The following is a 21,887-nucleotide window of genomic DNA, read 5'->3' on the forward strand; positions in this document are numbered from 1 at the left end:
TTGAGCAAACTTCGGGCAGAAAAACTGTTCTTCTTTTTCAAAAGTGTAAAGGTGTTTACTCTACAGGGATGAGAGCATGTTTCAACACATTTGTTCCATATTCGGTGCCAATCTTTCTTTTGCCAACAGAAGTACAAACATGCTGTGTGAGTTGTTACATCCACTGTCAAGGTCTATTTTAATTTCAATGTCAGGTTGGCAGATTACATTACTGTATTTCTTTAACTACAGTACATCTAAATGGTACTAAAATCTAGCAGCAACCTCTAAGAAATTAAGTACTGAAGCAGGGAAGTGCCAAAAACAGAACTTCTTCAAATGGTGCCTGAGGCTGGCTCTAAAAGCATTTCAATCTCAATTTGGCAACACATTAAAAACTCCAACTTCCTGCAGAATTAAACAAGTGCACAGCTCGGTTAGAAAAAAAAAGTGTATGGTTGCTACCAGGTAGTTTTTCTATTCATGCCAACTCGATAGGGTCAAGTCTTTATAACGTAGCTGTTTCAATTCAAGTCTTAAGTTATGCATTCTTAAAATGCTGGTTTGATTTAACAGCCAAGTGAGTATTGCTAGCTCTCTACTAGCTTTCTTCGAAGCTAATTCTGTCATTGAACTTTACTAACAGGTTTTCTGTGCAGTTTGTTGTACTAACAGTGCATCGGAGCAGTCTGTACTATTCAAGTTAAGTTATAGGGTTGTTATGTTGGCACTTATATTGTAAGTAGGTGTAGGTTAACCACATCTCGCGAGTAAGATCTGTTTGTTTTCTTCTTGCATAAATGTCTTTGTGGTGACTCATGCATGGAAGTAAATGTGAAATTGCACTTGAGGTTGTGTAGAGCCATTCTAATCTTCTGATTACTCAAAGCACTTCACACCCTGACTGCAGAGGCTGCTATATACAGTATAGACTTAGACTAAACTTTATTGATCCTTTGGGATGACTCCCTCAGGAAATTTAAGGTATAAAGTATGCATAAGTCTTACCTTATACCATAAATATACATACACACGCCACTAACGAAGCAGCGCAAGCAACTTGGGGTTAAGGTTCTTGCACATAAGACACATTGACATTGTGACTACAGGAGCTTGGGATCGAATCCCTGACATACCGGTTGAGAGACGATTCACTCTACCACTGAACCACATGGGGCATGTGGGGCAATCTTATGGGGCCTCATAAGTCATGGATTCTTGATGACTTTTCCATTACAGAGAACACAAATGCTCCAGAGATGAGAAGAATGTTTTTAACTGAATTTACGTTACCTGGTATGCGTTGTTCACCTGCAGGACTCTCAACGAAGATGGCTGCAACCACTACTTCCCAAAAGCTTTTAAAGCACTTTTAGTTGATAGTTCACTAGTTCATTAGCCAGCTAATATCTATAGACCAAGGTTTGTTAATTGGTGGTTTGCATACCCTTCTCTCGTAGCATCTTGAGGGCTAGGGCCAATATTTGCCCTACGATCAACATTCATTGACATTCCAGTACTATTGCTACTCCGCCTAAAATTTGCTGAGAAATGTAAGACGGTAAGTGAGTGGTCTTTCACATTTTTTTCTAGGCTTAAACAGAGAAAATTACAAGTTAATCTCAGTCAAAAGCGCAAGTGATTGTTATCCCAGTGGTAAGTCAGGTGCATATGGAGTCAAGTCACATTGTATTGTGCATTTAATCCTGAGCCATTAAGTCTTATTAACCGGATTTTGATTGATTTTAATCAGCAACTCACAGCATATATCAGCTCACAGACAGTATGTGTTTTGTTTTATTTGAAAAATCCAGACATTTTGACGAACATTTCCTCCCGCTGATGAGCACCCCATGGAGTCCGGGTAATGTACAGAAAATACAGAGGGAGAAAGAAAGAAGATGGTGACCTCCTAGAGGGGGCATCCTGACATCATCCACAGTGGCTGTGCAGACACGGTGCTGTCACAACAGAAGGCGAAGGGGGGCTGGCTCAGTGTCACCAGCTCTGACACGCTGGGGAATAACCTAAGCTGGAGCAATGACTGTGACAGTAATGGGACAGGTCTCTGGACAGGGGGGTAAGGCGGTGGAGGGGCAGGAAAAGGGAGGGGGAAGGTGGAGGGGTGAGTTGTCAGGGGGAGGTTTGTTGAGGATGATCAGAGAGACAAGGCATAAGACCAGACAGGATGACTGTGTCAGCACAGATGGAAACAGCAGTTTGGATACTTGAAGTTAAACAGTTCAGACCTGACAAGTAAAAAGCTCTGTGTAGCATTTTTTAAAACATCAGTACATCATAGTCAAATGAATGATAGCGCTGTAAAAACATAAGCAACACAATCTTCTTTTCATTTCTTTGCTGTGCACTCACTTCAAAAAGTCATTTCATAATAACCTTTTTTGACCTCTACCTTTCTCTTTATCTCTGTATTTTCTACAATGAAATATTATTTCTAATATTTCCAGTAAAGAAGCCTTAATTTTTTATAATAATCACCAGCAGTAACAGCACAAGAGTTGTTGTTGTTGTTGTTGTTGCAGGTGTTAGGGGGTGCTCATCTTTTGAGTGATGGTTCCTTCAAATAGAGGATTTTCAACAAATGGGCTGCGAACACCACCGTCGTGCGAACACACCTTGATGAACACGGACGCACAAGCCCACATGCAGGCTAGCATATAAACATCTGTCCCCGCATTTGAAAAGTCTTGGCCTTTTTTGCCCTTATTAGGTAGGACAACCGAACGGAGACTGGAAATGTTGGTTGGAGAGAGTGGGGGACAACATGCAGCAAAGTTTCAAGGCTGGATTTGGAAGCCCCTGCAGCAATGACTCAGGTCATCAGCAATGCTAAAATCCTCAGGAAAAAAATGGTCACATAAGTCCCCTTCCTTGACCCTATCCTCTGGCTTTTCTTTCAGTGACTGCCATTTCTAAATGTTTATCAGCCCAATAAATAGAACCTGTATGAGTCCTACCTGGTTTATCATCACTCTCTCTTGCAGTCTTTGGTTGAGTCTTTGCTATGGTGGCCCATTGTAGGCGCGTGCTTAGGAATAGCTGAAACAAAGTATGTTTACCATGACATACTTTGAATGGCAAGTTCAACCTGGGCTCTGACAGCGGGGATGACAAAGACACGGTGGGTCAGGCTGACAGTAGGGGGATGTGTTGGAGCCATAGCAAATTAGACCCACAGCTTACACTAACTCCAGACATGCAGCCACTGAACCCCTGCACGGCTGTCAACATAGTCTTGATTCCTTCTAAATCTCCCTGTTGCTGTAATATTGATGTTATTCTGTGTCGGTCGACGATGCAACTTTTTTTTCAAACAAAACTTTCCATGCCTGGACTCCATTATTCTCCCCCATACATGAACTGTCCCTCAGAGCGCCCTTACTGGCCTGGAGTATGTACTTCTATTGAAAAGGCTGAACTCACAGCGTCTCTCTGGATGCAGCGGTTTGTGTATATACACATGTATTTGCAGCCAGGTAATGTGATAGCATTGTTTTAGCTATGCTGTGTGATTCTCTTTATCTGCGTTGTCCCAGTTGTGGCAGAGACTTCGCACCTATGGGCCACCGTACTTTGTATGTGGAGGAAGAAACAGATGTGACCATATTGGACAAGAGGATGAGAAATTATACATCTATTCTAGTGGACAGGAGTGCTTGGAATCACACGTACCTTAAAACATTTCCTGACATGTTTCTTATGTTATCACAATGAGTGGTATTTCAATGATTCTGTTTTTAAAGCAGATGCTGCCATCACGTCATAGCGCTATGTATGCAGATGCATGACAGAGATATTCATGTGCACACAGAGCCAAAGAGTCTGAGTTTTATGATGACACAAAGCTACTTTCAAAATGATTGAAAAGCAAGACTCCACAGGGTATAAAAGGCAGGTTTATTCAGTCCGGTTCTTAACACAGGTAGTCACAAAATCACTAATCCAAAGAAGCAGGCAGAAGAGAGGGTCAAAAAGGCAGACAAACTTCATACACAAAGAGGAAAAGTAGGACGAGTTACCACAAAGGTAAAACACAGTGAAGTGGCCAAATGAGGGAGGACTCACAGGGAGTAAATACACAGGCAATCAGACGACAACAAGACGCAGGTGAATTCAATCAGGCTGAAACACGAGGCAGGAAGCATGAGGAGAAGGATCTGGAGACAGACGAGAGGAAGTAACGCAACCAAATAGAAACTTACTATGTTGAAAAAAAAAGAAGAAAATAAACAGAAACATAACGTCTGCACGGACTGTCACATTAATATTTTGTGGGCCGTCACCCCACAAAGGCAGAGGAAACAAGACTCCTTTGTGCATCAAGGTTGTGCAAACGTCATTGTTACATTCTTATGGGAGCCACCCACACTTAATGTTATCTGCTTGGGTTTAGGAAGGAACCGTCTATTGATAAATATATATATCCCTCAGTTTAGGTTGACTCCTTTCGGCCTCTAGAACTCTAAAACATACCTTTTGTGACAGGCGTCTCATAAATTGTTTGCACTCACTCTGCACTGCAGACCCTCAAGAATGAGTGACCTGAGAGCGCTGTATGATTCACCGCTCAAAAAAGGCTGTGAATCATCCAGCTCTCAGCGAGGGCATGCACCCCCCAAAAAAAATGTTTTTGAATTCATTCACAAAAAAGTTGTCCTTGCACATCTGTTTGCAGATAGATGTACGGAAGAAAAAATAATGCCTTCAAGAAAGCTGCCTGATCGCAGTGCTGACCGTGTGTGGGAGCTGATGTTGCTACCTTCCTCTGCTTTTTAGACTTTCTCAACACTTTTCATAACCAACTCTGAAGCAGTGCATGGCTGCTGCCTCATTCTTTATCACAGATGATGCGGCTGGTTAGTTTTAATAGGAGAGATGAGATCCTCTGTCTCTCTCTGTCTATTTAACATTTTTCCTCCCTTGCTCAGGCGAAAAAAAAAAAAAAAAGACTGCAATGAAACGATGGAGCATCAGCATTCTCTAGAGGCCAGTTCAGGGCATAACATATTCTTTTAAAAAGGCATTCATCTCTCCATCTGTCTGATCCTTCCAATGCAGACAATATGATTTATTCCAGACTCCAGAATTTAAGGAGGAAACAACTTGGCTTTTATTAATTTGTTTTAAAGTGGACTGGTCTATTGTCAAAACAGGATCCCAATAAAAGAACCTGCTTTTTGTTTTGTTTTTAAGCATATACGGAAGTTACAAGTTAGGTTGGCTGCCATTAGTTTACCACTCCCTAACTGAACTCAGTAATTATTCTGAGGTCTGGCAGTCTTTGCCTTTCACTCCCTCTATACATAACGTTAAAAAAGACATTTTATGTATCAATCATATTTTACACATATATGCTTTGAAGAGCACATTTGTCAATGTGTTACGATACACTGAATTCTTAGCCTTCTTGGCAACTGACAGGCAGCACAGGGGTGTGCCAGCATGTCACTTGGAAACTAAACAAAAAGAAGTTTAACAAACAAACAATGATGAAACAAAAAAACAGGGGTGATGGAGGTTATCCAGCCCTCTTGTGGAATGTATGGGATGGGTTCCATGGTTTCCTTAGTCAGTGATTTATAGGACATGTGATACAGAAGTGATACCGGTTTTGAATTAACCACCATCGGGGATTGTTGGTTGTGTGTCTGATGACATCAGCAGGTCCATTATAAGTTTATTACTACTTAGATTTCCCAAGTGTTTTCTTTCACTTTTTATTCATTAGGTTTCATTATTCACAAGACCTTCATTGGTAGTAACATCAGAAAGAACAACATCCCCATGTGTATTTATTTTCCTGTTTTTGTCTGCGCATAGTTAGAGCAGTAAATTCCCCTTCATTGGACGTTAAACCTCAGAAACCAGCTCAGACCCAAGCCATCCCATCGAGTTTGCATTATAATTTGCATCAGTTTCAATACTATTTAAACCAATTTACCTTGTTTTCTTCTTACTATCATAATAAGTGAGATTACTCCCACTTCTGTTTCACTGTTTCTTTCTCTCTTGATATCTCTCACTTGTCCTTCCTCAAAATAACCAAAACCAGCTCTGCTTATGCAAAACAAGCACAGATTGGAATTGTCTGTGCGTGTGTCTGCATGTGATGCTCCACCCTTTCCTGAACTCTTCCAGTGGTTCCACACCTCTCAGCCAACCCCCATCAAAGTATCCAGGTGAGACGAAAGCCAGTTCGCATTGACACAAGGACAGCTGGGACGCACTCCCTCCCAGTCAGGAAACACCGCTCTTATAATGCTTCTATTTCTAAGGTAAGGTGGCTTTACTGTATTTAAAATGATGTTAGATTAAGAAAATAGTTCTCATGCAGATGGATTTTGGAGTTCATGTCTGATTTTTAGAAGGATAGTGGAAGGAATTCAAGAAGACAGTAAGAAAATCGGATGGTAAAAGGGCAAAAGGATTATTAGTCATCTGTTCCTTTTCTTTACCATACAGCGAGGGAAGTTATTGTATGTCAAGGAAAGAGCTCAACCTCAGAGTGTACAAAAAAATGAGATTTGTAAAGACAGATAACTTGAAGCAAAGCGAACAAAACTATACAAGGATTGCCTGTACTCTACTCCTCCGGCTGATTCGTGTTCCCTTGAAAAATGGAATGAAGTCATGTCGAAGGTAAGACAGGGAGATGTGAAAATGACAGAAAACGAATGAGCTGGTAAAAAGTAGAAGGGAAAAAAAGCCACACGAGAACTTCAACCCCACCTTTTTAGCTCGTAGCATTGACTCATACTGACAATGCAGTCAGTTGGTGGATAGAAAAAGTATTTGCAACTAGCTCAACCTGTAGAGCAAGTCAGAGTCGAGGAGTTATCACTGTTTTAGATGTGGGAGTTAAAGTGCACAAGAACAAAGAAAGGAGATCTGTACTGAGGATTTGCAGAAATTGAACAAATTAAAGGGGCTATGTCTAAGTGGAAATTATGCCGGCACATTTGGAAATCCCTTCAGAAAGACTTCACCCGTTTTCTTGATGCCTTGATTGTTTCCAATAAAACCCAAATGGAACACTTGGACATTTTACCACAAATAATAAGACTCAGGAAGATACAGTTATCTGAATGAAATCATCACATAACAGGGACTTCTCATTTAAGAAAACAAAATATTATCAGTCTTTCACACCAGAACAAAGAAGAACGACAAACATGCTGTAAAGAGACCGGCTGCTGTCAGCAGGGAAGGCAACATTGCAAGCTAGAGCAAATAGGAAAACAAATTGTGGTCCAGCTCTACCATCTCCCAGAGACAACAAATACTGTTGCTTCTAATTTAAGTTTCTTTTTGTTTGTTTGTTTGTTTTTAAGCGAGGCTCAAGGTCACCTCAAAGTCTGTAAATGTGAATTTTGTATGAAATTAAGAGAGAAAGCGAGACATTATCACACTGATGAATAGCATGCTCTCTGTTGTGTATAGGGTCTGAACTAAAGATGTCCCTATAGGAAAGTAATTTCAGAGTCAAGTATTGGCAAATTTAGATTCAGGCTAATAGTCTAAAGATAAGAAAATCAAATTGGAGCACAATTTATTTAAAACAGCTAAATATATACAACAGCCTCTGCAGATAAAGTATGTCCAATTGGTATGCTGGCTAACATTAGCTGTGCTAGCACCGCCAGCTTTTGGTCGTCCAGCTTTATGTCCACTTGCCAGCACTATGTGGTAATTTGTTGAAATTCTTGGTGAGAGTTAGAATCCAACATGGCTGCAACAGTAACGTCTAAGCTGTAAATATTGTGTTTATTTTCAACTTAGTCCTTTTTGTGTGCAATTAAATCAATTGATTAATCACACTGATATTATATTTTAGGTTCTTTCTATGGACATGTCGTCATGTTATTTTCTTGCTACTGTATCGTGTTGTGTGTTCTTATCATCTGGTATAAGACTCATGGATGCTCTCATGTTGCCCGTCTGACTTGTTGCCATCTTACAAATGGAATGCAGACAACTCGGTTGTGATGTCATTCCCAGCTCCGACATCTGACTGGTTGATCAAAAAGAGAAGGCCCAATCACCAAGGCAACAGCCAGTTGATGAAGTTGTTTTACTAGCTAGTAATTATGGTGCAAACTAGAAATGGTGACAACTTTTTTATCTTTCAGTCGGCTAGTCGTGCTCATCAGTTGTATGAACATGCAAAGAAAGCTAAGGAATATTATTGTCCAAAGAGAATGTAAAGCACTTAAAGATTCATAAAACCCGCTTTTGTCATCCACTTAGAAAAACAAGGTTAAGCGCAGGTATCATCAGCAGTGATTGAACCTGTCTGGCTCACAATTCCATATATTGGGATTTCAAAGCCATTCATTGAGTCAAGTCTGTTTTATGCCATGTAATTTAATACTCCGAAAAGCTGGATGAGAGAGAAAAATAGCAACTGATTTGACAGCTCAATTTGTCTACAGTGATGTCGAAATGCTGATGGAAAGTGTTTCTGAATTCAAAATGCTGGGGATTAGACGAGACAGAGCTGAAATGGAACAGTGAACAGCGCGGCTGTTATCCAGCTCGCTCTGTGTCAGGCTGTGAGTGTTCACAAGAATGAGATGTAAATGCATAAGAGGACGTTTTTTGGGGGGTTTTTTCTCCTGAGCCGAAAAGAAATCCTCAAGAGATCTTTGCCCTTAAGTGGCACTGCAGACTGTCCTTGTGTTTGAACCTATAACAATCAGAGAAATATATGTATATTTATTTGGTGTGCCTCCCTCCCTAACAGAACCGTCACACCCATCAAACCAGACATTCCATCTGGGCGCCTTTCGAGATTGGACCACAATTCATTCATTTAAACACATTTTCTGTAATACAGATACATACACATCTGTTGGACATCATAATATTCCACATCAAAAGAAAAAAATTGAAAGGAGGATCCACATGCAGCAAAAGAGATCTGCATTGACCTCTACACACAAAACAGAGTCAACCAACTGTGCTGGTGATCCACAAGAGCTCCATCTTTAAAGTCTGCACACGATTAGGCTATTAAATCCACAAGGTAATATTTCAGCTGGAACTCCCTTTCTCTCTCATAGCACGGGGTGCCATGGAGCGATCATGGCATGTTTAATATTCACAACAGAATCCCTTAGCAGTCCTTTGAAGATAAAAGACTGCATTAGACATTTGGGATTACAGCGAGCGCCCACACTGTTCAAATAGCTGACTAATAGAGTGCACAGTATTGGTTTGTCCTTTCAGCACAGGGAGGCTCCATTGATGACTCTCCTCATTGGTGCATAATGAGTCTGCATTGAAAAGGTGGCTCTGTGTGTAAACACAGATCAGCAATGACAGAGGGCTATGATTGTGAAAAAGGTCTGGTTGTTTTGTTTCCTCACAGCAGATGATTGTTTCAAAATTGCTTTTTGTTTGTGACAGTTTGTATTAGTCATGTGGCTTTGGAAAGATACAGAAAGGTTGCACTAAAATTATGGTTTTTATTATATAGAATTAGTTTGAATAAGAAAAGCTGTTAAAAGAATAATCAACTTAAATTCCATAGCGAGACTATTGATTATCACTTTTCCTGGAGAGTTAATGGACTGAAAACTATCAAACACATTTGTGATTTAAAACTACATATCCCCTTAAAGTAAACAAATGTGTTTTTGTTTTGCTCTATAATCTGGGGGTTTTAACTGGGCTCTACCTCCAAATGATTAGACCTAACAGTTTGTTGTAAGTAAAAACATGTAGAAGAAGAAGGGAAATGTTCAACCCATTAAAGAGGAACTTCTCCTTTGCTTTACATGTCACTTCTTGAGCAACACTTCTGTTAAGGATATGGGGAATCCCCATTTGATGCAAATGCTTTTTAACACTGAATGAGAGTCTAACACGCAGTGGTGCTCTTCATCTTGTTGTATCATGTTATGCAATGACATGCAGGCTTTCTATTTTTTTTTTAATTCAAAAGCTCTGTAGAGTCTGATGATGTGATAAATGAATGGATTGATTGTCATCTTAAAGTTGTTGGGTTTTTTTTGTTTTTTTTTTCCAAACAAACACCTATAGGTTTTTGTTTTTCTCAACAATAACATGTTCTTCATATGAATGACTTCAGGAAAAATAAAGAAGAACTGCTGTTCATACATTTACTAGACCAACCCCATTGCTAAGTATCATAGAATGCTTTGAGCAGCAAATGGGACAGTGGCATTACACAGGGAATCGGGCACATTTTTCTTTTTTTTATTGTCAGACAACACAATAAAATACCTACAAGACACCTGTATTTGTAAAACTACAATCACCTTTAAGATACTGGGTTTTACAAGACAACATCCGAAACAAATGACTAAAAAACACTTGAAAGACAGTTATTAGTACATGTCAGTTAAGGTTGATAAGCACAGTCTGTGTAGGAAGGGTACAGATAAAAGTAGAGTTGGTTTCAAAATAAAATCATTTTCAAACAAATAAGTGTGTATGTGATTTGTTGGTATGATGCTTGTGTGTGTGTCTGTTAGAGGGTATTTTGAATGACTTTCTGACGTTGAAGGCAATCTTTACCCTTAGTGTGAGGCAGCATGCAGTGGCAACTTGTCAATCACAGATAGCCACATTTATGCAGCATTAAATATCTGACAAAATCACATTGATGTGCTAGGACCACCCCTAATTTCTTCTATTATTCTCTGTCATTCTTTTATTGATTAAGGTGAGATCATCAAGAACTTCATCCTATCTGGTCGGGAGATCGCTTATCTTCATCCTCCTCCTTCCACTCCTCCACCCCTTAGGCAGCAGTCATGAACTGGTCTGCTCTGGAGGCGCTCATCAGTGGGGTCAACAAGTACTCCACTGTGTTCGGCCGCATCTGGCTCTCCATGGTCTTCGTCTTCCGGGTGATGGTGTTTGTGGTGGCAGCGCAGCGAGTGTGGGGCGATGAGAGCAAGGACTTCGTCTGTAACACGGCCCAGCCTGGATGCGTCAACGTGTGCTACGACCACTTCTTCCCAATCTCCCACATCCGCCTTTGGGCCCTGCAGCTCATCTTCGTCACCTGTCCGTCACTTATGGTGGTGGGACACGTCAAGTATCGGGAGAAGAAGGACTTGCAGTACACACAATCGCACAAGGGCGCCCATCTGTATTCCCACCCTGGAAAGAAACGTGGAGGCCTGTGGTGGACATATCTGGTGAGCAAAGAGGAAAAGGAACTTGTATTTCCCCATACAAATATATGTTTTATAGGAAGTTGACCTGCATTCTTTCTGTGACAAACAGGGGCAACTAAACATGTTAAAAATTATGTCTCATTGAAAGAAACCAGATCGATAATCATCCTATAACGCTTGATTAAATAATACAACAAACAACTCCCCATTTCTTTTATGGTCTTAATAAGAGAAATCTTTTCACACATGATAAAAAAAAAAACTCCTGAAGGTTTCCTGAAATATTAAGGGTGAACTTCATGTAAACCACACAATGAAACTTTTTAACAAGAGTTTATCCTAACTTTTTCCATCAAAGTCAAAGTCAAATGTAAACAACAAGTCGGTTTGATTTGATGAACACAGCGGGTTAAATGTATGAGTGACCACATAACAAAGACAGGAGGAAGTTGAAAATGCTCTTCTCTGACAGGAATAACTTTTTTTGCACCTTTCCATCCAATCAAAATTAAGTTGTAGTTTGTCCTAACTGGAGATCTATTGACCTTTCCCTTGTATTTTATACACGGCCTGTATTGCAAAGTTTAACCTTTATGTATTTTCTTTGCAGCTGAGTCTGATCTTCAAGGCTGGATTTGACGCGGGCTTCCTTTACATCCTGTATTACGTCTATGAAGGCTATGACATGCCCCGCCTGTCCAAGTGCACCCTGGCCCCCTGCCCCAACACTGTAGACTGCTACATATCCCGTCCAACAGAGAAGAAGATCTTCACCCTCTTCATGGTGGTCTCCTCCGCTTTCTGCATTTTAATGTGTCTCTGTGAGATGATTTATCTCATCTGCAAACGCATACAGAAAATTATTAAGAGGAAGACAGAGGCAGACAGAAGGATGTTTTCTGAAAATCATGAGCTGGCACCACTGGCGGCACCCAGGTCTGAGTTCATGTCCAAAACATCAATCAGAGTGGATCCCACAGCATCCATCCAAAACCTCAGTAACAACAGGTCTGAGGAGAAAAAGTCGAGAAAGAAATAGCAGGCCAAGCGGCGGCAGCCATATCGGGAAAAAAAAGTACTTAAGGGACCACTGCAACCAAATGCGTTCATCTGTCACAGAGCTGCTGCTGAACAGCAAACATTTTCATCGGAGGGATCAGTTTTTTGTAAATATGATCACGTTTCAGGACTTTCTGCAGGAACGCACACCTTATGCATGTAAATGAACCAATCAAACAAAAAGATCACGCAGAGGGTGTTTAAGGGTAAAGAGATTTGTTTTGTGACTAAGTGAAAATGTTTGATTCTGTATTTGTGTTTTTATACATTGTTTGCCAGTATAGGCTATGTTTAAGCTCCCAGGAACTTTGTAAATATAACTTTGACTTGGAAGGTTCAAGCTGAAGAAAAGATAGTGGAACAAGAGTTAAACTATCTCATTGCATTTACATGCTGCGCCCTAATGAATAAAACAAGACAAAGAACTTAGAGCACTATGGGTAACAAAGCCATCATCATAAAGCACTTAAGTTGTCCTTAGATATAAAAAAAATGAAGAGAAAGCTGTCTTTTATTCAGGAATTACTTTGGTACTGACATTTTGCATTGTCATGTAATTGCCAAAATATCTTCATGAAGTTTGTATAGACTTAAAGAAACTCACTACTAAAAAATTGTCTACTTTTAAAAGATTTTATTTGAATGAAGTAAAATTCAGAGAATATATTTTGTTCTACATTGTGTATTTATTGTTGTGATTAAAAGGTTGTCGACAATTCATTTGTGCGTCTCATTTTTTTCTTCTGAAAAAAAAAAAACCTCTCACATTGTTCATTGTCAATAGCTCTGTTAAGAACTTATGTCTAGCCCATTATGGAAGAAAAAGCTATTATTTTCTTGTTGTTTTTTAAAGGCCGAGATACATGTTTGAATAATTTAAAAAATAAAACAAAAGCATTTTAAGCATTAGCTAAGATACCACAATGTATAGTAGACATAAAAACCCCTAAATACTGAGGTAAAAACTCAGACTCTCTGTAATCCATGTAAAAAGGGGTGTTGGATAAAGGGATTACAAAGCAAGTGACTAACTCTAAAGATATTCGGTAAAACTGTATTCAATGCGCCGACGGACAAAGTGATTCATACAGTTTGGCTTTGACGTCATGACTTTTCCACTCATCTGTCCAATCAGGAGCAGGCGACGCGGGTGCGGTTTTGACAGACCCGGAAATGAACCAATAGATGTCCTGGAACGGACGCCTTCACTTCGTCCTTGTTGGAGGAAGTAAAGTCTGTCAAATATGAGTTTCCACTACGGCCAGGTATTGAAACACTTCCTTTATTGTTTTATGTATGTTTATTACAGTGTAATATCGTTAAATAAGCATATTATCGGTGTTATTGCCTCCATATAACGTTACTGATGGTTGTGTCATGATAGCAAAAGTAACGTTAGCAGTGAATGTGTAGCATTATGATAACGTGAGAGGATAAAAGTCAACTGTTGCAATGTTATAGCAATAATGAGAAGCTAAATACACATGCGTGTTTTATCTAAACATTGCTTACTTTATATCTCCCGTATCACCTTTGTTAAAGTCATTTATCTTATCAAAATGTCAACGAAGCTTGTTTTAGCGAAAGCTCGTCGTAGCTCATGTTTTTTCCTTTTCAGAGAAGTTTTGCAATTTTTTTGGAAAAGTTAATGTGCTTACAAATACTCCCCTCTTAATAAGGCTTTTGTATAAGATTGTTTTGGTTTATGTCACGTGAGAATTGAACAAGTACGCACAGAAGTGTGTACTTACAATCCTAGGACGCTTCATCAATAGCAATGAACCTTTAATAAACTGACTGAAGTACTCAAGCTTCCTCTTTTTCTTGTGCTAGAATTAAGCTTAACTTGAAAGTGAAATTACTACGGTAGGCTACTTCAGAAACTGTACTTAATCAAGTGTGTACTACCTTTTAGGGCGCACTTATTCTCTTTACTAGACTATATGTTTGTAATGAAATATTCATTATCCAACTATAACTAATTTTTTGTTTGATATGACGTGGTATTATAGAAGCCTTCTGCTCTGCTCTAACCTCAGGGCTATCCAGGAGGAGGTAACCAACCACGTGGCGCTCCATACGGGGGAGGAGGCGCTCACTATGGCCATCAACCATCTGCACCATATGGAGGGGCGCCGGGGCATTATGGAGCCCCGGGCCATGGAGGGCAGTATGGGCATGGACCAGGGGCTGCCCCTGGCGGACCATACGGGGGTTACGGTGCACAGCCTCATGGAGGGCATTACGGACATCAAGCTCCTGCAGGTAACTCCAGACTGAGAGCGGAGCAGTGTAAGCTCTTGCAGTACGTTTGCACGTGAACTGGAAATGTTCTTTATTCAGAACACGAAGGGGCTGCAGATATAGGCTCTCATTCCCCTTCTTCATTGCTTTTACCTCTTTTCTCCCTACCTCCCCCCCTCTCTCTTTCTCTCTGGTGAGATGATGGATAGAAAATGACTTATGCTCCCAGACAGTCGTGTAGAGCCAGGGTTCAGTTTGCGCCCCTCAGCAGGATTACACGGTTGGAGTGATGACTCTGGTAATACTGAGTGAGAGCTAAAACAGACTGAGAGACGGATGGGTGAAGATTGTGTGTTTTTGTGTATATACATGTGATTACACTGCTTCCTATAGCACCTTTGCTTACATCAAAATCATATAGTGTGTGTAGCTCTTAGCCCCCCCCACGGGGACAGAATCCATCAGGGACTAGCCTCAAGTGTCACCTGTCCTTCTCTAACCATTCATTTTTTCTGACAGCGTGCACTCCCCTCTCCACTCCCCCCCTCCGTCTTCACCATGTTTTCCAACACTCAGTGTCTCTTCCCTCTGTGTATCCAGTTTATGGCCTCTTGTCCTGACACTATCTCCCTCTATTTGAGAGGACTTATCCGCGACCTTTGACCCTGCACTCAGCTGTTTGTACACGACCTGTGCCTTCGGTAACACTGGGCATGTATAACTAAGGTTGGGGGAGCGATTCTTTAGCAAAATACACACCGGTACATAATGAGAAATTCCCCTTTATTAACTTCTGTCCTCGCTGTAATGTTTCCCACATTCTTCCAGAAAGTACTCTGTTGACGTTGTATGTACGGAGAGTTCAAGCCATATAGATGGAATTAGCTGTAGGAATATTTGGCATTTTAATTACATACCTAAAGCGTCTTCAGATAACCTTTGTTGTGAATCGGTGCCATACAAATAAAGATTGGCTCATTGATTCAAACTTTTTTTATTTTATTTTATTTTTTAAATCAGATTCTTCTAAACGCCAAAGGTTTAAGGACGACACAGATGTTTTATTCATTAGGATTCTGTGCAAAATAGTCGGCACAGTTTCTACTTCCAGACTGTAAAATTGTGTTTCTCTCCCCTCCCAATAAAGAAGCCATTCTTGTTGGAATGGGAACGGAGCTGCTGATAGAAAGCGAGTAAATCAAACACCGCCGTCTCAGACAGACGGAATGAAGAAAACAATCCCGCAGAGACGTGCATCTCCAAAGGGAGTCTGAATCGGCCCTGCGCGTTCTCACTCTTTACTTCTCCTCCTCTCTGTAGGTAACATCCCTCACGGTGTGAACCCGGAGGCGTACCAGTGGTTCCAGACAGTCGACACAGACCGCAGCGGCTTCATCAACCTGAAGGAGCTGAAGCAGGCGCTCGTCAACTCCAACTGGTCTGCGTTTAACGACGAGACGTGCCTCATGATGATCAGTGAGTCGTCCAGCTGCTGCCTCCGTTCAACAGACTGAAGGACCTCTGCCTTCAGGGAGTGGTTCAAAATGTTTTCACAGTGAATCCTGCAGCGATTAAAAGAAGAAAAAAAAAAAGACCCAGAAATACTCTCAGAGACGTAAATGGGAACAGCAAAGGGGAGGAGGACTTTTTATTTATTTATTTATTTATTTTTTTTTAAGGAAGGATTAATAAAAGGAACAAAAATATCTTAACTGAGCCAGCCAAAGTCTGCCTTAAAATGAGTCCTGTTTGTCTCTGCGCCTGTTGGTTTCTCTGCGTTCCAGCAGTGTTTGCCCGGCAGTGACTAATGTCTTCCACTTAGCGTAATAAGAGATGTGTGACTTGTGATAAGACGAGGAGATGGTTGAAGACGGTGGGAGCAGGCTTACTGGAAACAAGAGCATGGAACGTTTACCATAAACCCTGTCTGAGTGACGTTTGACTAAACGTGTCTCGTTCTGTTTTTCCTGTTAGACATGTTTGACAAGACGCGGTCAGGGCGAATCGACATGTTCGGCTTCTCCGCACTGTGGGACTTCATGCAGCGGTGGAGAGCTCTCTTTCAGCAGTATGACAGAGACCGCTCCGGCTGCATCAGCAGCATGGAGCTGCACCAAGGTAACAGGGACAGCTTCTCAGTGGGGGGGGGGACGCAAGGCGATCAGGGCGTGCGAAGTAAAGTTTCAGAATAAAGACTCCTCTCCCTTCTTTTCTCTTCAGCCCTCGCTCAGATGGGATACAACCTCAGCCCCCAGTTTTCGGAGACACTGGTGCAGCGCTTCACCGTGCGAGGCGGACGACCCGGCATCCAGCTGGACCGCTTCATTCAGGTGTGCACCCAGCTCCAGACCATGACCCAGGTCTTCAGGGAGAGAGACACCAGCATGACGGGCAACATACGCCTCAGCTATGAGGACTTTCTCTCCGGGACCGTCACAAAGCTCATGTGAGCCGCATGTGCTTTCGGACTCACAGCCGCTCTGTTCCGCGATCAGGTCTTATCGGGCGCCGTTTCTAATGCTGTGTCAGCACGTCGATACCTCATCCTCATACAGCAGGTCCAATAGATGAGGCAGAGTTAGAACGTCTCTTTTTTAGACCGAACCAGTACTTGAGTAAGATTATAAAGACTTTAACTCTGATACAAGAGATAATTAATCTAACTGAACGTTGCCCTGACAACCAAAGTGATTTTATTATCTATCCCAACTGAATACATTGAAAGACTTTGGAGGTCACATTAGATACCCAGTAGAGATGTTTCTCTGGGCGGTAATTGCGCTGATTTTCAGATACATGTCTCGTGACTCAGCACACACTGACGAGCGCAGAATCGTGTTGAATGAATACATTTAAATGGACGTCTATCAGGAGTATCCAGCGATTCCACAATATATTTCCAGGCGATGATTGGCCATTCTATTAAGCGTTCTTTTCCCTGTTGAAATGGTTCTAAAGCAAAGTGTGAAATGTGTACTAAAAGAAAGAAATGTGTCATAGGGTTTGCTTAATTTCACTTTTGTTAGCCAGTAAAATGTTGAAATACAACAACAAGTGGCCAAAAGACAAAGATGCACTTTCAGCTCCTCTGTGACGTCTTCAGAGACTGTACAGTAACGCACTCCAATAGTGTTCAATTCGATTAAAACGCCAACATGATTCCTGATGCCAAATCATTCTTTTGTATCACATGTTTTATTGTATAAATAATCTTGTTTGAATGAACATTCAATGCTAACAAATACAGTTTCATGCTTCTTCTTCTTTTTTTTGTAATTTGCTTTTATTTCACTTTCAGTTTCAACATCATGTACAAAAGTATTCAAAGTTTCTTTGTTTGTTTACAGCTCCATCTATATACGTGTACAAGGATAAATCTAATAAAGAAAGACACAGATATGACTTTACTCGATCTGAAAGTTCTTGGGATGAAGCAAGAATATCCAAATAAGAGGTGTTTAAAAACCGTGTGTGTGTGTGTGTGTGTGTGTGTGTGTGTGTGTGCGTGTGTGTGTGTGCTAGCGTATAGGCAGTGCGGAAACAGCAGGGTTCCATCTTCTAATGATTTATTTCATTTTGTGATATCAGCACATTTGTTGTTCCTTCCATGTGGTAAATATCCACATTTTAGAGCTTGCAGCCTTTTATGAATGTTCGTATTTTCCAATTAGTTAGATGATGTGGTTTGATTGAGCAGTCAAAAGTAAAACACTTTTCTAATCGCTTCTCTTTCACCGAACAGAAACGAAGTCCGAGCAGAAGCGCGTACTGAAGCGGTCATGGTCAAACTTAACTCTCGTTTCATCTGACCTCAAAATGCTTCGAAACTGTTGCTCTTTTTTTTCTCTCTTTGTAAACAGACAAAAAGAGCAAGCAATAAAAAGGCTTCTGTTTTCCCCTTCCACATCTGCCACTTGTGTCCTTCACCATCTGTAACCCTGCCTGATCACAGTCTGTGTCAAGAGTCCTCCTGCCTCTCCCCCATCGCTTTCCAAATCAGAGGAAAGCCATTAATTCTGCATCTATGTATGCTCACATCGCAGCTGCAGCTCCTTCTCATCCTTCTCCCTCCGTCCTCATGCACGGCTGAACTTCGCTGTCTGAGCTTTGATGAGCACACTTTGTGTTCTGTTGACACATCAGCTGAACATTTATCTGGCACTTTGAAAATGTGAATTGTGGGGCTGTAAAATGAGGTAAAATGTGCACCATACACCTGTAGAGAGCATGGCAACAGCCATTTCCTGGTTTATGTTTACCACTAGTGATTTAACCTCAGAGCTGACAGTCATTTCCTGTGTAACGAGCTCATTTCCCACCACTGACCATGCCTGACGTATATTTAAACTGGGCAAATAGAGCAAGTCTTTGGGGTTTCAGTCGGTGAGGATGTGAGGCTGCACTCTTGTCAGCCACAGTTTGTGATTTGGATTGATAAATTGGCTTCATTTTTTAAGCTCAAATCTTGGCATGTGCGGCTTCAAATCTCATTTACTAATAAAAAAAAAAGGGAGCTGATGAAATAATCCTGGCACAGCTGGGGGGAGCTGGTTAAGCAGAATGGGCACTGGTAATGTTGTTTTCCTGCGGGGGATGAGCACATCTCACTTTATCTGACAGGACTGATTAAATGCCAGTTCTGGCAACTACAGGATGGACAGCAGAGAGAGAGGGGGGGACTGCTTAGATGAGTAGTTTTGAAGCATGACGCATCATCGCCCACACAGAATCCTTTTAACCACTTTTACTTATGTTGTCGTTTGAAGTAATGATATAGGACTTAGATTTGTTCCTTGGGTTTTTTTTTTAACTGACTGCTGCTTTGCAAATAACAACTGAGTCAGAACTGGTCATCCCTCCATGAAAGCATTCGATTCATGCTGTCGAAAGCATTGGAGCGTTTCCAAGTTTTAAAATGCGCATGAAACACCTTTCCGGATTAGGAATTAGGTACCCGACTTCATATCAGAATCGTCATCAAATGGAGGACAAAATTTGTTTTGTTAATGTTGATATATTTTTTTGTTAATTCAAGTTTTGCACTTTAACTTTTTGCTCAATTTTACCTTGTAACAGAGATATTTTAGTGCCCATATTCACCAAGTCTCTAAAAGTTGCTCCCAGCAACAAAATTCTGAGAATCGAGGCAATCTCTTTGTATTTCCCCTCACAGTTCAAACTCGAACCTTGAGATGAGAGTTATTCACAGAGTGTACACTAAGGTGTCAAACTGGAGTAGTAAGGAGGACTTCTAACAGACTTAAGAGTTTCTCAAACTGACACTACATAAAGATTGTTTTTGACCCATAGTTGGGCAGAACAGACAAATGATTTATGCAGACATTTCAATCCATCTCTGACCTTTTTTAGTTAACAGTCTTGAGACATGCGTGTTGAGTTTCTTGACGTGTAGTTACCTTCACAGGTGCATCCAATCACTAATTAAGGCTTCTTCACCTGCTGATGTAACGATCAGCAGGTGAAGAGGCAGCTGCTTGTGATTTCATGTGATGGCCATGTTAAAGTATGTCTTGGAAATTATCGCACAGACGCTAATTGCATAGTGTTTACAATGTCTGACTAGATTCTGTTGTTGTTTGATTTTTAATCTACAGTTTTTGTTTTGGTAATCCAATCACAGCTTCCGAAAAATGTATCATACCTAGTAAGGGGGTCAACCATACCTCCTCTTTAAGATCAAACTTTGTCCATTCCTTGCTCAGAGTTACTCTACGCTAAGACTCCTTGCTAGGTTAAGATAAGACTTCTCTGAAAGGATTCTCAGAATGTTTGTGAATACGCGACCAGATCGTCTTCGTAGCTTTTTCGGTGCTGTTGTAAAAAAACACAGTACAGAGTGAAATCCCGTGAACACTTGGAACACACACATCAGTCTCTATAGAGCAGCTATATGATTGGTGTTGTTACATGGAAAATGTTGTCTGTAAAGAACACTGCATAGAGTTATAGATCCTCCCCCTAGTAATCAACTCAACAATCTTTGGTTTCTTGCTGGGTGGTTGAAATGTTTGCAACCTTTCTGCTTCCTCTTACAGAAACCCTTAAACGAAACTAATGTTTGTGTGATGCAGTATACCCATCTTCTGAAAGTGTCCTTGTATTTCTGAACCTCAGTGTTCTTCTAAAAAAAAGAAGGGGGAAATGCTCCTCCACTTTAGGGGTTTGTCTTTGAACAATGTTGGCTGATGCCTTGTCAGTGTGAAAAACAAAAGGCGAGATTTGTGCAACAGTTAATGTGTGAACACAGACACAGTTGGTGGTCATAAAGGTCCCCGAAGGGAAAAGTTATCCAAGTTATTCTTGTTGTGTAAGAACATTTCCCTTACACACAAACCACCTGGGGCTGAATTCAAGAAGCCTCCTCAATACTAACAGTTCCTCCTCGTGACAAAACTCAAACAATTAGGACATTATAAGAATTTCCCCTGATAGTTAAGATAACTCCTTTTGAAACTGGAAAGACAAAGCTTCATAGCTCTTAAAAAAAACTGTTCGGAGTAGTGAGAAGGACTTTTAACAGGCTTAATATTTTCTCAAGCTGAGGAGAAAATAGAGAAATGTTTCTCTAGCAGTTCATGGAGTGTATTCTTTTTGACTCTTGGTTGGGCCAAAAACAAACAGTGCAAAGTGAGACATGCGTGTTGAGTTTCTCAACATGCGTTTACCTCCAGAGGTGCATCCAATCACTAACTAAGCCTCTTCACCTGCTGATCGTTATGTCAACATGTGGAGGCTGCTGCACAACTGAGCGTGTCACTTTAAACACCTTGTAAATAGTTTTAAAGCAGACTAAACATTTGATCACATAAGTAGGTAAAATAATATCTAACTGGATTCTATGATTGCGCACAATCTATTTAAGTGTATGTCTATGCCCATTATCATTAAGAGGGCACTTTTTTCCCTCAGTTTTCACTCATTCATTCACAGCCTCTGAATTAAGAAGTCATACCTAGCAAACGCTGCCAATCACCCCTCCTCACTCTAACCATTTCTGTCCCTTCCTTGGTCACAGTTCCTCTAAGAATGTTCCAAAATTAATCCTAAAAAAATGTATTGGGAGCTCTCTGAAAGGATTCTCAGAATGCCTTGAGGGAATTGCTATTGCTGCAGAGCAAACACACATGCACACAAAAAAAAAATCCAAATGCATTTTATTGTTGGGAAAAAAATCAACTTTTGAAAATGATCGTAATTTTTTAATTTACTGCTTGTGTTCATTTTTTAAGAGTTTTTTTTGGTGATCAAAATGGGTTTTTTTTGTTTGTTTGTTTGTTTGTTTGTTTACAATGGAGGCAGGATTGTACATCACAGCAAACCATCAAATCACCCGTTTCCCCCATTTTCAACCCCTTTCCCTTCCCCCCCCCCCCCCCCCCCCACCCTGCATAGAGCCTAGGTACACATTTAATG

The 21,887-nt window shown here is 40.8% G+C and overlaps 2 protein-coding genes across 2 annotated transcripts; both read left to right on the plus strand.

Moving 5' to 3' along the window:
- The first annotated feature begins 6,188 nt into the window (after nt 1–6,188).
- gjb9b (gap junction protein beta 9b) lies at nt 6,189–12,927 on the plus strand. The gene is made up of 3 exons (XM_079368179.1): nt 6,189–6,275; nt 10,691–11,171; nt 11,761–12,927. Exons 2-3 carry the CDS (start codon nt 10,782–10,784, stop codon nt 12,187–12,189), a joined length of 819 nt encoding a protein of 272 aa, XP_079224305.1. The 5' UTR covers nt 6,189–6,275; nt 10,691–10,781; the 3' UTR covers nt 12,190–12,927.
- Nucleotides 12,928–13,349: 422 nt separating this feature from the next.
- pef1 (penta-EF-hand domain containing 1) lies at nt 13,350–17,855 on the plus strand. The gene is made up of 5 exons (XM_079368715.1): nt 13,350–13,474; nt 14,249–14,474; nt 15,774–15,929; nt 16,428–16,571; nt 16,674–17,855. The coding sequence occupies exons 1-5, from the start codon at nt 13,454–13,456 to the stop codon at nt 16,901–16,903; spliced, it is 777 nt and encodes a 258-aa protein (XP_079224841.1). The 5' UTR covers nt 13,350–13,453; the 3' UTR covers nt 16,904–17,855.
- The last annotated feature ends 4,032 nt before the right edge of the window (nt 17,856–21,887 follow it).

This window comes from Symphodus melops, assembly GCF_947650265.1.
Source record: "Symphodus melops genome assembly, chromosome: 18".
NCBI classification, from domain to species: Eukaryota; Metazoa; Chordata; class Actinopteri; order Labriformes; family Labridae; genus Symphodus; species Symphodus melops.